This window comes from Colossoma macropomum, unplaced genomic scaffold, assembly GCF_904425465.1.
Source record: "Colossoma macropomum unplaced genomic scaffold, Colossoma_macropomum, whole genome shotgun sequence".
Lineage (NCBI taxonomy): Eukaryota > Metazoa > Chordata > Actinopteri > Characiformes > Serrasalmidae > Colossoma > Colossoma macropomum.
Window position 1 is genome coordinate 2,213,634 of NW_023494784.1, and position 13,630 is coordinate 2,227,263.

General features: G+C 37.5%; 1 protein-coding gene across 1 annotated transcript in view; it reads left to right on the plus strand.

The window, feature by feature from the left end:
• Positions 1–13,277, plus strand: part of LOC118811463 (anosmin-1) — a 94,811-nt gene extending 81,534 nt beyond the window's left edge. Inside the window, exons 10-14 of the mRNA XM_036575695.1 lie at positions 5,627–5,715; positions 7,823–7,994; positions 9,020–9,234; positions 9,992–10,130; positions 12,331–13,277. Coding sequence (XP_036431588.1) covers positions 5,627–5,715; positions 7,823–7,994; positions 9,020–9,234; positions 9,992–10,130; positions 12,331–12,386 — 671 coding nt within the window. The 3' untranslated portion in view covers positions 12,387–13,277. The remainder of the gene's footprint in view (positions 1–5,626; positions 5,716–7,822; positions 7,995–9,019; positions 9,235–9,991; positions 10,131–12,330) is intronic.
• Positions 13,278–13,630: the final 353 nt, after the last annotated feature.

The following is a 13,630-nucleotide window of genomic DNA, read 5'->3' on the forward strand; positions in this document are numbered from 1 at the left end:
TTAACTTAAAAAACCAAGGCTCCATCTCAGTACCTTTAGTCAGGGAACATAACTGAACCATAATCCACTGAAATGATATGTTCTAAGCTGTACTGACTCCACACACCCCGTCTCGTCTCCAGGCTTTTATTTTACTGTTCTGTTTAAAACATTCGGTTATGAAAAGGTACAAATACGAACTTTTCACCTGGAAACACTTATTTAAGGTTCACAATCTGACCTTAAAACCACTGTTGGACCTTTGAGGGAACATTTACACTGTTTGTACCTCAATGAATGAAAAATGTACCTTTATTTCTAACAGTGTATGATAAAATTTATCACTGTATTATCAGTTATCATTATCATTATCTGGCATTAATCGCTACTACTGCTATTAATAGGACTTGTACTCGTTCTGTTCTGTATGTTCTGAATATTCCTTGTTCCTCTTGCTTCCCCTTTCAGTTCCCTTCCTCATGTTTTACATACCACTTCCCTTCTCTGTCAAATCAGCTTTACATACCATGTTTATATTTCCTTCTTTTCTGCTTCCAAAAGCGCCGCGAGCCTCCTGAGCTCCAGATTTTCGTGTCTCTGGGCTTCAAAGCGCTCCTTTTATCTCCACGGCTGCCATCCAGAGGCAGCGTAACTCAATTATTAATTGGAGGAGTTGCGTTTCACGTCCAAGCGGCGGCGGCTCGATGAATAATGAACTCAAACAACCAGTTAGCATAAACAGCGGTGATTAGCAGCATGGAGCTCCGGCGCAGGAGCAGAGCGCGTCCACATGCTGCTGTGGAAGTTAATGCCTAATTGCGCTCGCAGGTAGAAGAAATGTAGATTTTGGCAGCGATGTAGCCACTACGCTAATTTTCAGGGTCGGGAAAGTTCATTTAGCCCATACGCCAGTCATTTAAGGCTAATTCGGAGTTTGAGCTACGCTACACTGCAAGTTCAGCGAAGGATACAGTTCTTTTCTTTGTGCCAAGAATTCTTTTACCAGTTGAGTTCTTATGAATAAATATGGCAAATCAGCATCTTCAGGTTTATATAATCATGCAATAAAAACTGTGGCCTCTGATTTTGCTTTCAAGCGCCTTTTCAGCTTAAATGCAGGGAGTTAGTCAAAGTTTTTTAGCTACACATTCAAAAAGGTGGTTCTTCAAAGGTTCTTTAGTAATGAAAATGGTTCTATATAAAACCATGAACACTCAAAGAACTCTTTGCGTGAGTAAAGGGTTTTTAGCATCCTGAAAGGGTTCTCAGATTGATGGAGAATGTGTTTTATATGGTTCTGTGTTGAGTCTTTTTGAAAAGGGTTCTATCTAGCACCAAACAGCATTCTTCTTTTGTTATAGGCTTGAAACCCTATAGAGTTCTATATAAAACCCTCTTCAACACTTTCCCCATCACTCTGAAGAACCTTTCACGGTGCAAAGAACCCTTTAATCATGCAAAGAGTCTTTAAATGTTCATGGTTATGTATAGAACCATTTTCCTAACTAAAGAACCCTTGAAGAACATCTTTTTTTAAGAGTATAATAAAAGAACCCTTTTTGGTGCTATATGGAACCCCTTTACAAAGAGTTCTATATAGAACCACCTACAGCACATTCTCCGTCAATCTGAAGAACGCTTTCATGGTGCAAAGAACCCTTAATTCATGCAAAGGGTTTTTTGAGTGTTTATTATTCTATATAGAACCATTTTGTTTGTTAAAGACCTCTTGTAGATCCTTTTTTTTAAGAGTAGAAGAATAGAAGAACCCCTTTGGTGCTACCTAGAACCCTTTTCAAAAAATTCTATATAGAACAAACTACAACACATTCTCCATCAATATGAAGAACTCTTTCATGGTGCAAAGAACCCTTTAATCATTCAAAGGGTTCTTTGAGTGTTCATGGTTCTATATAGAACCATTTTCTTCACTAAAGAACCCTTAAAGATCCATCTGTAAGAGTGTACTACTGCCTAAGTTGTCTCATCCTGTCGTTTTGTTTAGTCTTATTCTGTGTTGCGTCTGCTGCTGTGGGTTGTTTGGTCTGGTTGATTGAATACAGCACACATGAAGGGGGGTCCACTGGTTTTCCAGTGGAGGCCAGACTGGACCATCTCAAAGTTCCCAAGGGCCGGTCACCCCTCACCAAAACACCATTCATAAATAATTTAAAGTGTGGTTAGTATTCAAAACATGAGAAACACAAACAGAGAGAACAATCAATATTTATTGAACTACTGAACTTGCTCTGATTAAACGCTGCTGTGGGGTCCAGGGAGCGTCCAGCCGCTTCAGCTTCTCTGCCCTCTCGTCCACTGGATATTGACTGTAATGCCCACTCTGTTCCATAATGTCTTTTGGTATTAAATTCATTACAGGCTCTAGACATATAAGGCGCACACGTTCCCTACGGCTCTAGAATTCAGATTCAGTCTCTCTTACAATGACTTTCAACTTCCTGCTGTTTGGTTTTACTCAAGACTAAATTAATTTGCATGTCTAGAGAAAATGGGCTGGTACGTGTTGGCTGCCCTCTTAAAAAAGATGGTTCTTCAAAGGTTCTTCGGTAAAGAAAAATACAACCATGAACACTCAAAGAAGCCTTTGCTTAAAAAAGGGTTCTTTGCTTTGTGAAAGCCTTCTTCAGATTGATGGAGAATGTGCTGTAGACGGTTCTGTATACAATCTTTTTGAAAAGTATTCTATTTAGCACCAAAAAGGGTTCTTCTATTGTAACAAGGTTGATATCGTAACAATGAGAGAACACTTTTTTGTGCTATATAGAACCCTTTAGTAAAGATATAGATCTATATAGAACCATGAATACTCAAAGAACCCTCTTCATGATTACAGGGTTCTTTGCATCGTGAAAGGGTTCTTAACACTGATGTAGAATGTGCTGTAGACGGTTCTATATAGAATATTTTTCTATATAGAGTTCTATATAGCACCAAAAAGGGTTCTGCTATTGTTACAGGCTTGACATCGTTTTATATAGGACCAAAAAGGGTTCTTTGGCTTGTCATAATAGTGGAACCCTTTTGGTGCTAAATAGACCCCTTTTCAAAAAGAGTTCTACATAGAACCATCTTCAACAATTTGAAAAACTCTTTCATGATGCAAAGAAAGCGTTCTTTAGTAAAGAAAATCATTCCATATAGAACCATAAACACTCAAAGAACCCTTTGCATGATTGGTTTTGATTGGTGGAAAATGTGCTGTAGATGGTTCTATATAAAACCTTTTTGAAAATGGTTCTATATAGCACCAAAAAGAGTTCTTCTATTGTAACAAGGTTGATATTATAACAATAGAAGAACCTATTTTGGTGCTGTATAGAACCATATACAGCACATTCTCTATCAATCTGAAGAACCCTTAAGTCATGCAGAGGGTTCTTTGAGTGTTCATGGTTTTATACAGAACCATTTTCTTTACTAAAGAACCCTTGAAGAACAATCTTGCAACTAAATAAACTCTTAAAAAATGGTTCTTTAAGGGTTCTTAGTAAAAAAAATGGTTCTGTATAAAACCATGAACACTCAAAGAACCCTTTGCATGATGACAGGGTTCTGTGCATGGTGAGAGTGTTCTTCAGATTGATGGAGAATGTGCCGTAGATGGTTCTATATAAAATCTTTTTGAAAATGGTTCTAAATAGCACCAAAAAGGGTTCTGCTATTGTAACAAGGTAGATATCGCAACAATCGAAGAACACTTTTCGGTGCTTTGGTTCTCTAATCATGCAAGGGCTCTTTGCATGTTCATGGTTCTATACAGAACTATTTTCTTTACTAAAGAACCCTTGAAGAACCATTTTTAAGAGTGTAGCTTTGTTAACAGAGTGTAGTGCAACACTACAAAATGTAAGTTTTCACAGCCGCTGTTAAGTGAACAGAAAAACTGGCAGGTCACCTGTCATGCGTTCTAAGAGGATGCCGGAGGCCACATTTGACCTGGGGGGCGGTCATAGACACCCCTACATGTCTACTTCTGGTCCAGGACTGGGTTTCAGCAGTTTTGCGAAAGTTTGTACTCAAGTTTGTCCATAAAGTCTTGGCATTAGTTTCAAACTATTTAATCTGTTTACAAAATTTGGCTGCACCACAAACCGTTAAGTGACGTCTTAACTGGTAACAGCTAATGTGTACGTCGCTTTAACATGATGATATTGTATCCAGAACCAATCTATAAACCCGTTGCCATGGAAACGCATCAGCTGCGCTGACCTTTTCCATGGAAAATCATCCAGTAAAGAAGGGAGCGATGTGCACAAGTTGAACTGAATGAACCTGAACACTGGCGCCGAGTGTCTGTTTATTCTTTAATATTTCCCTGTGAGCCAAATATGCAGCATTTTTCACAACAGTTTCTGGCACAACAGACACAACAGCGTCAGTTTAAACGTTTCACAGCTGAGTCTCAGTGAGCTGGAGCTGTGGGTGTAGCTTCACGTTCAGAGTTAAAACCAGGGCGATGATAAGAGCTTTAAAATCACAGCATATAGCGTTCAGTGTTTTTAGCTTAGTTAGCCAAACGAGTCGTGTTTTTGGTCCTACACTTACAGTATAACTAGCCTCCGGTTGAACATAAGTACTGCTGGTGCAGCCGGCCTCTGGTCCACTTCTGCTCCTAGAGGGCCGTGGTGGTCCCCCTGACAAGCTGATCGGTCTCCATTGGCTATTTACCTAAGCTGTTTACACGAATGTCACAAATTGAATTGGTTGAAGAACATTTTAATATAGTAAGTGCTGCGAAAGTTAGCTTTAATACAACCCCATTTCCAAAAGAAGTTGGGACGCTGTGCAAAATGTAAATAAAAACAAAATGCAATGATGTGCAAATCATTTAAACCCTATATTTCATTGAAAATAGTGCAAAGACACCTAATCAAATGTTGAAACTGAATTGCAATAATTCAAGAATAACATTTTTCTCAATGTAAAATAGCAAAGAACTTTTGCTATTTGTCATCTACGGTACATAATATCATTAAAAGATTCAGAGAATCTGGAGAAATCTCTGTATGTGAGGGACAAGGCCAAAAACAGTATTAGCTGGCTGTGATCTTTGGGCCCTCAGGCGGCACTTCATTAAAAACAGACATGATTCTGTAGTGGAAATCACTGCATGGGCTCAGAAACACTTCTGAAAACCACTGTCTGTGAACACAGTTCATCACTGCATCCACAAATGCAAGTTAAAACTCTAAAACGCAAAGAAGAAATCATATATAAACAGGACCCAGAAACGCTGCCACCTTCTCTGGGCCCGAGCTCATTTAAAATGGACTGAGGGGAAGTGGAAAAGTGTCCTGTGGTCCAACGAATCAACATTTGAAATTCTTTTTGGAAATCATGGACACTGTGTCCTCTGGGCTGTGTAACTATATAATATACACTGTGTCCTCCAGGATATATAATCATAACTATCATTATTATGGTATTTTTATATGTGGTTCTATTTTGTCTGTTCCAACTTCTGCAATCTCAGAAAAACTAAATATCATGATGCACATCATATACCATGAAAATTTCATAAAGTATCGTGATATTTTTCCTATATCGCCCAGCTTTAAGAGCACTACTCAGCCAAACCTCACTCACTCTGGCAGCTCTGTCTCACTCTCTGTGCTTTTTTTCATAGATCCTGCTGCGAGCCGCCATCACGTCCAGTGGGCGCCCGAGCACTGCAACCACAACGAGACGAAACCGCCGGAGAAATCCGTCACACAGGTTCGTGACTCAGAATGTTTTTTAATATCTTTAAGATGTGCACAAAGACGTCTGAAGGCATGCGACAGTTCTGTAGTCGGCCTTGTGCCCATATTAGGAGCTCTAAGCTCTAAACTATGTTTCTGTATGAGAAAAATAAGATCAATGAGATTTTCCTGTGAAGGTCACCGGATCCTCTGAATGATGCGGCTGTTAAGGAGTCGAAATACGAACACTGGCTGCCTGTATCTTTCAAGATGGATTTAAAGTTCCTTTACTAGTTTTTAAAGTTCTAAATGGCCGTAAAGCTCCTGCACACCTCCAGAATATCTATGTTCCAACACTTGATCTTAGATCTGCAGAGACCAATGTTCTGTGGATACCCTCTGAAAAAAATATATATATGCAGCTCACTACCTTTTATCTCAGTATGCACTTTTAAGAAACATTTGAGTTTAATTTAATTTAGCTTTTAATTACAATTCAGTCTCTTCTTGTATTTATCTTTGTTATATGATGTGAATTAATACTCTTAACTTTTATTTATCCATTTATTTTTTCTTAATATTGCTGTAAGTAAGCAGTAACTATAATAGAAGAAAATCAAACTCAACTGTAATTTCTTCTGTTATTGTTAAATCTCATCACCTGTCTGTAAAACACTGAGCTGCCACTGGTATGTTCTATGAAGTTGTTTCAGGCTGCAGGCTGAGTAGCTGGTGTTGGTATAAAACAGTGTTGAAGTTTAATAGTAGACTCAATTTTAGGCAATGTTATTTCAGAGCATAGCAGTGTTAGCTTGCTTGTAGCATGTTTGTATCATTATTTGTGTTTTGACTCCTTAAAAATCTCATAATTCAGAGGATCCAGTGACATTCTGGGGAAAATCGTATGTATGCAGAAGCAGTTCTGGTTTGGAACAGTGTTATCACAGGGCAGACTTTCGAGAACGCCATTCATTTTTCCCATAGAGAAAACTAGTTTAAACTCTGAGCTCCTAATATGGGCAGGACACTGACTACATGACGCACAGCTTCACAGGTCTGTAAGTACTGAGGTTTGTTAGCTCTAAGAGCAGTTCCTGCCTCTAAATCAAGCCCAAAACACTTTTCACTTTTATGCTCTGTGAAAATGAAATATGGTAATATGTAGTAAGTATAGTCAAAAGTATAATGTAGTATGCTTTCCCTATATATTACATTTTTAAATGGGATCCTACCTCAACCCCCCACCGAAAACAGCCTGGAGAGCTCTGGTGTGAGAGAATAAGAGTGATGGAGGACGGCAGTGGCCCTGAAGACTCGGCACATTCTTCAGGGCGCACTGCTCCTGTTGCTAGGGGATGCGCATCCGTTTTGTATTGAGCGCTGGGAAAATGCAACATTCCAGAGACGTTTCCCGGCCCAGCTGAACTGTGGCTCGGTGCCTGCATCTCTCAGAGACATAAGCATGCCCCTCCCTGGAAAAATAAAAAAAAATATATATATATATATATACGCACATATTTTATATATGTATGCATCAAAAATAACTTTATAACGTATTGAAAAACACATTTTTTAATGTAAAAATAATATAGCATAGTGCCAAAGTGGTCTATAGTACATTATAATATTATATTATATGTTATATAATTTTCCCACTGTTGAGGGCTGTTGTTAGGCACAATATAAAGCAAAGTAAATCAGTAAACAACAAAATTTAACAAAATACACACATTTAATTTAGCATTAATAGTAATCACAACAAACAGTTCTTCCACAATGTAGTTTGTTAATAGCAGGCTTTGGTTGCTAAGCAACATAACAAAGATTATTCAATGAACAGCTGAATTGTTTTAATAACTGATCAATTTATGTGTGCAGTCATATGTGTATATGTGTATATTGAGCATTTTACTATATTACTACATATTCAATAGTGTTATATATACTACATAACTATATTACTGTATCACTTTACATAACAGTTACTTATGTATTACTTGTCTTTTAAAGCCACATAGACCAGCTAGAGAAAAACAATTTTACCTTTTTTTAACTATAATTATAAGCCGTTTTCATATATAAGTAAAATATGAAAACCACAGTAGTAACTGAGGGTTAATGAGTGTGTGTGTGTTCCTCAGGAGAACTACATCAACCTGCCTGGCCTGCTCTTCTCCTGCAAGTACAGAGTGAGTGTTTACACTCTAAAGAACAAGCGACGCTCTGAGGACGACAGCACCGTGTTCATCACCCCGTCCTGCACCACACTGCGGAGCAAAACCCACAAACCAATCACCTGTCCGGGCGAGGGAGGTCAGCAACCAATCACAATCCATTTTTTTGTAAATTTATATGAATCAAATGTCTAATGTGCACAATTTTACCTTTAGTCCAAATGTAGTCGATCAGCCAAGACGTGTTTGGAGCTTCTTTACGAGGCTAATATACATGTAGTAAGTAATGGAAGCTTATACCCCACAAATTAGCATCGTGCTAACTGCATAGACTTGATTATGTGTTTTTGAAACGACGTGTGCCAACATACCCCTTTAAATAAATAAAATGAATGAGTCCACTCACCTTCTGCTGGGACTCGGTTCTTATGTAAATGCAATGCAAATATCCATGACAGATTATAGCCGCAGGATCTTTTGCCTGGTTTTCTTTTCCCTGTGGCACCAAAGTATGTGCTGCTTATTCAGTCTCTGGAAACTTTATTCTCCATGTGCTTCTATTTATGTACAACCATTTGGAATCACTTTGTCATATGTTGTTATTTTATGTACAGCAATAACTAACACAATGTAATTCAACGTATAAACTAAATACCAGAAGGTATTTTAGATGTTTTATATAACATTTTGAGAACAAGAAGTTATTAAATGATAAATAACATACTGTAATTGTCAATTTATAGTGAGTTATCTGCCTTGAGATTTGATCACTTCTGAAATACGAAGCATTCTGGATATTTTTTAGACCTTCTTTCTGGATGCTAAATTCATTTGAAGTCAATTCTGAATATAACGTTTTCATTCTGGATGCTAATTTAGTCCTGTATATTAATTTTTAGAGCTGCATTTTGGATGTTAATTTTATCACCGCTTGTTTCTGGATATTAATTTTGTAAGAATGTCACTCTGGATAATTTTCTTGGACCTCATTCTGGATATTAATTTTAAGTTCATTCTTGACATTAATTTAATCAGAACTTTGTTTTTAGATGTTAATTTTATTAGTTCCTTCTGGATTGTAATTTTTTGTTTGGATTGAAAACACTGATTGCATATTTCTGTACAGTTTTGTAAATATAAGACCTGTTTCTCTGATTAACTCAGGAGCCCCAAAAGTCCTGGCGAAACCAGAGAATCTGACGGCGTCCTTCAGCACCCACGAGGGAAACGTCACTGGAAGCTTTCACTGGAGAGTGTCCCGCCCACAGCCGCAGCAGCCAATCACAGGCTTCCAGGTCACATGGGCGGAAGTTACCACAGCAAGTCGACAGAACAGCCTCCCCAACAGCATCATCTCCCAGTCCCAGATATTACCTCCGGTTAGTGTTTACAACATAAACCAATACAATCTGTACGACAAACATGTTCTTCTCTGATCCAACTAGGAAACTGCTAGCATAATGCTAACATACCGCTACATAAACCAAACACTTACATACCCTACAGGAAAAGGTTTGGAATCACTTGTCACTGTTATTTTAAACAATAATAACCTATAAAGTATAGTTTGAAATAGCACAAACTTATACAAGCAAATATTTTAAGTGTTTTGGGTATTAAGTTATTTGATGGTAAATGCAGATATGCAGTTATTAACTGTTTACAGTAATGTCTATCTGAGTTTTGAGATTTTCTTTAAGATTTTTCTTGATATTAATTTTGTTAGAACTTTATTCTGGATATTAAATTTAATAGAACTCTGTTATGGATGTTAATTTTGTTAGAACTTCATTTTGCATATTAATTTTACTAGAACTTCAATCCAGATATTCATTTTATTAGAACTTTAGTCTGGATATTAATTTTATTAGAAATTCAATTAGATGTAAATTTCATTCGAATTCAAGCAGATGTTTATTCTATTACAAATTAAAATTTATATTTTAATTTTATGAACTTCATGATGTGATGAAAATGTGTAGAACATAGGCCTTTTATATGAAGATATATTGACATTTGGAATTAAGATATCTTATATAGTTTAACTCGGCTGTGTAGAATGCTGATTTATTGGCTTTGTGTTCAGCAGTTAAAAACTTTTTCAGGACTGTAACTTCCTGTTGGTGTCTTTTTTAGGACCATAACTTCCTGGTTGTGTCCAACCTCAGACCAGCTACTTCCTACAGGCTGGAGGTTCAGGTCATCACCACAGTGGGGGAGGGGCCGGCCACCATGAAGACGTTTCAGACGCCCACCATTTTCTCAGCCCTGCACAGTAAGTTCTCATGGTCCGCCAACAGGCTTGGGCCATAAAACAATACTGGTAATTAGTGAAATCAAACATTTTTAAACATCAAAAATGTGTGTTTGAGGTAATTTTGGTAAAATGATGATGCTGTTCTGTTCCTCAATCTGCTGTCAGCAGCAAAAGGCCTGAACATCAGTACACTAGGTGGCGCTGTGTGTCTTTACCCTCTAAAAGAGGAGATAGAAGAAGTCTAGCCGTTTACTCACACAAACCAGCAGGGACAGTTAACACAGTTAGCTAGCATTAGCTATTTTCAGTGTTGAATTTATGAAGAGTTTGAAAAGTGCAAGTTTAAACAAGATTCTGTTAAAAAGTTACAAAAGGAATTTTGTTTATAACACCAAAATGTAGGTTTAGATGATTAATTCACTCTGGATTTTAATTTAATTCTGGATATTAAATTTAGACATCACAACAGTAATTTTCTATTTTGCACCAGAATACATCTGTTGTTTTCTTTAAGATACAAAATAATTATAAATAGCAAGTAAGACTTAAAATTAGGAATTAGTAAATTTATATAATAATTATCATTAAATTACAGTGGACAAAAAAAATCACAGGAAATGTTTGTTTTTGTCTGTCTCACATGTGGCTCATCTGAAAAATTAAATATGCATTATGCACAGTTACGTCTCTAGCGACACATGTATTGTATGCAATGCCAGCATTAAGAAAGAAAATTTGAAATGTTTTGTTGTAGATTTTTGTTTGTAATTAGAGTCTGATGCTTCATAAACCACAGTCATCCAGCATCAACAGATTCCACGTCGCCTATCTTGGCAATGTCTTGGCGAAACTTTCCACCGTGTCAAAATGTGAATGCAGAAAATGCACTAGAGTTGCCAAGAAAGCCATCCTTTTTAAATAAATTTAACAAAAATAGAATCTCTGAGGTCCAAGCTTTTCTCACTTTCACATCCCCAGACACACTCTCATTACAAGATCACGTCTAGCTCTGCAACACTAAGGCTTTGTCACAAAACATAGCTCACTTGCCTGCTACATCATACTGCAACAGCCTGAAAACATGGGTGGACTTTGATCAAAAGGAGGTGCTATAACAGTAACTACAGAATTGGGAAGGTGGGGAGAGCAAAGCACATCCTTGCATATTAAGTTTTTGCTGAATAATTGTAAAAATATTTGAGCAACATTAACACTTTTTAATACAAGCAACCTACACATCCCTGCTACAAATAAAGCCTGGTTTCCAGCATCTGCCATCCACAAACAATTCAGCCAAAGACACAACGAGTGCAAGCGTTACAGCTTACCCCATATTTCTATGTTGTTTGAACCAGACAAGCTTTTCAAGTTAAATACATAAAAACATCTGCATCAAAATAAATAATTAGTAAAAAGAAGCTGTGCTGAATATGGCAAATTTATTTGTGACCACAAAAATTCTGTGAAGTCAGTAATCAAAAACATTTATGATGAACAAGATACTTTTATGGTACAAAAATAGTGTTCAGAGGAAATCTGGAAAAAATCATCTTAACTGCTATGAAAATTCACAGATGGCATTGCTATGACAACACAAAAAGGTGACCAAAAGACCAAAAACACATTTTATTTGAACCTGTTTAACTACATAACCTTCGGATTTTAACTCTGATCTGACTGTAACTTCAATCCAGCAATCCTATACCTGCACATATAAATTGACATCTTGTACATCTTATATTCCTATTTTGTATAACCTGGAATATATATATATATATATATAAAACAGTCTAATGTGTATCTTTTTTATATACTTTTTTTTATTTATTTTTGTATTTTCACTCACCTTCACATCTTGTAAATGTGATGTAACAATAAACATGATTGGATTTGATTTGACATGTTACACATTTGCGCTAACATGTGAAAAGTGCTTGGACCCAGTGATTGCCACTTGCAGCGACATTTTTAATCTGGATTTTTCATATTGTTATTCTGATTTTGCCCTAAAATAAACTCGTGTAGCTCATCCATGGGCTTTTGATCACATTGGCACTTGTCAGAGAATCTTGCTTTGTGAATTTCCTTGCTTTTTTGTGCAGCTGTAAAAGTTGGAGCTCAGTTTTAATATTATTAAATTAAACAGCAGAATATTAAAGTTATGTTCTTCCAAGAGTATCTGCTGCTAATTCTGATACGTTCTTTATGCTTCTTTCAGAGCCCAAACTCCGTCAGCACCCTCAGCATCAGAAACCCTCGGCAAGAAAGCACTGAGATGGTCCACTTCAACTTGGCAATCCTCGGGGTCCAAGCACTCAGCACTCGCGACCTTCTGGACGACTTCTGGCAGAGCTGCTTCTTCGTTCAGAGCTCCGTGATTTTATTTGGGTTTGGAATGTGCTCACTCTGGACTACTCATGCAGAAAGCATTCTCTTTAAAACGCTTTCCTCCTCTCAAGCCACGTTAACACATGGAGGTCAAGGTTGAGGGTCTGCGTTCCCCTCCCCACCCCATCCCCCACTTCGAATAGTTGAATGTATCTTCAGAGCTACAGATTCTGACGAAAGGAACGCTGCGTTTGGAATTCAGCTGCGTGATTTTCTCGCCCAGGAATGACGGCAGACGGTACTGAGGCCTGGCGAGGTTCAGCTGGTGGGAAGAGGCTGATCTGCTTTGTAAATTGAGTTACGTTAGCGTTAAAAGTGCATGTCAAACCTTTATTGTTCAGTAGGCATGAAAATAATCCGTGTTACCTCTTTGTGAATATGTTAGCAATATTCCCTTAACAGATTAACAGAGACTTATATGAGGAGTAATATTCCATATTGTTATTATTAATGACCTTATAGCTTCTTGTGTGGAACTTTTTTTGATGATGAAACTGTATATGTTCTTGGCTGTAGAGATATTTGTTGTGAAACAGTCATTGAATGCCAATATTTATTTATGTGTGTATTTCAAGTTTTGATTTATGTGTATTTGAGTGTGTGTATGTGTGTGTGTTCTAGCTTAGCTTTGTTTTGTTTTTTTGGAACTGACAGCTTCTTGTAAAGACGTTTTGTAAAAAATGAAATTGTAAATATAGTCCTATGTTATGTTATTTTTCAGTGGTTAGACTCTGTACATACTGTTCAGTAATAAAATAATCCCCCCGGTTCCTTTAACCCAGTTTCGGACTTTTCCTGTTTACCTGTTTTAGTCTGAGGGCCGTTCGGCCGACACTGCACACATTCTCCACCTCCGCCGTTTACTTTGGCAGCGGCGCTCACAACACTGAACTGCAGCTCAGCAAATTTACTCATCGCGTTCCGTTTTATGAAGCATGAAATATGCACTCAGGCTGTTTGGATAAGGAGCTCATTCAGGGACACGGGAGAGCAGACTCGGAATCGTATCAGCACACGTTCGTTAAAGGGCAAGTCCAATGATTTTTCAGAATTTCTGCATAATTAAATGATTAAGATGTAAACAAAACAGGGTCAGAACTGTTCACAGTGGTGCTGATAGGAACCAGACG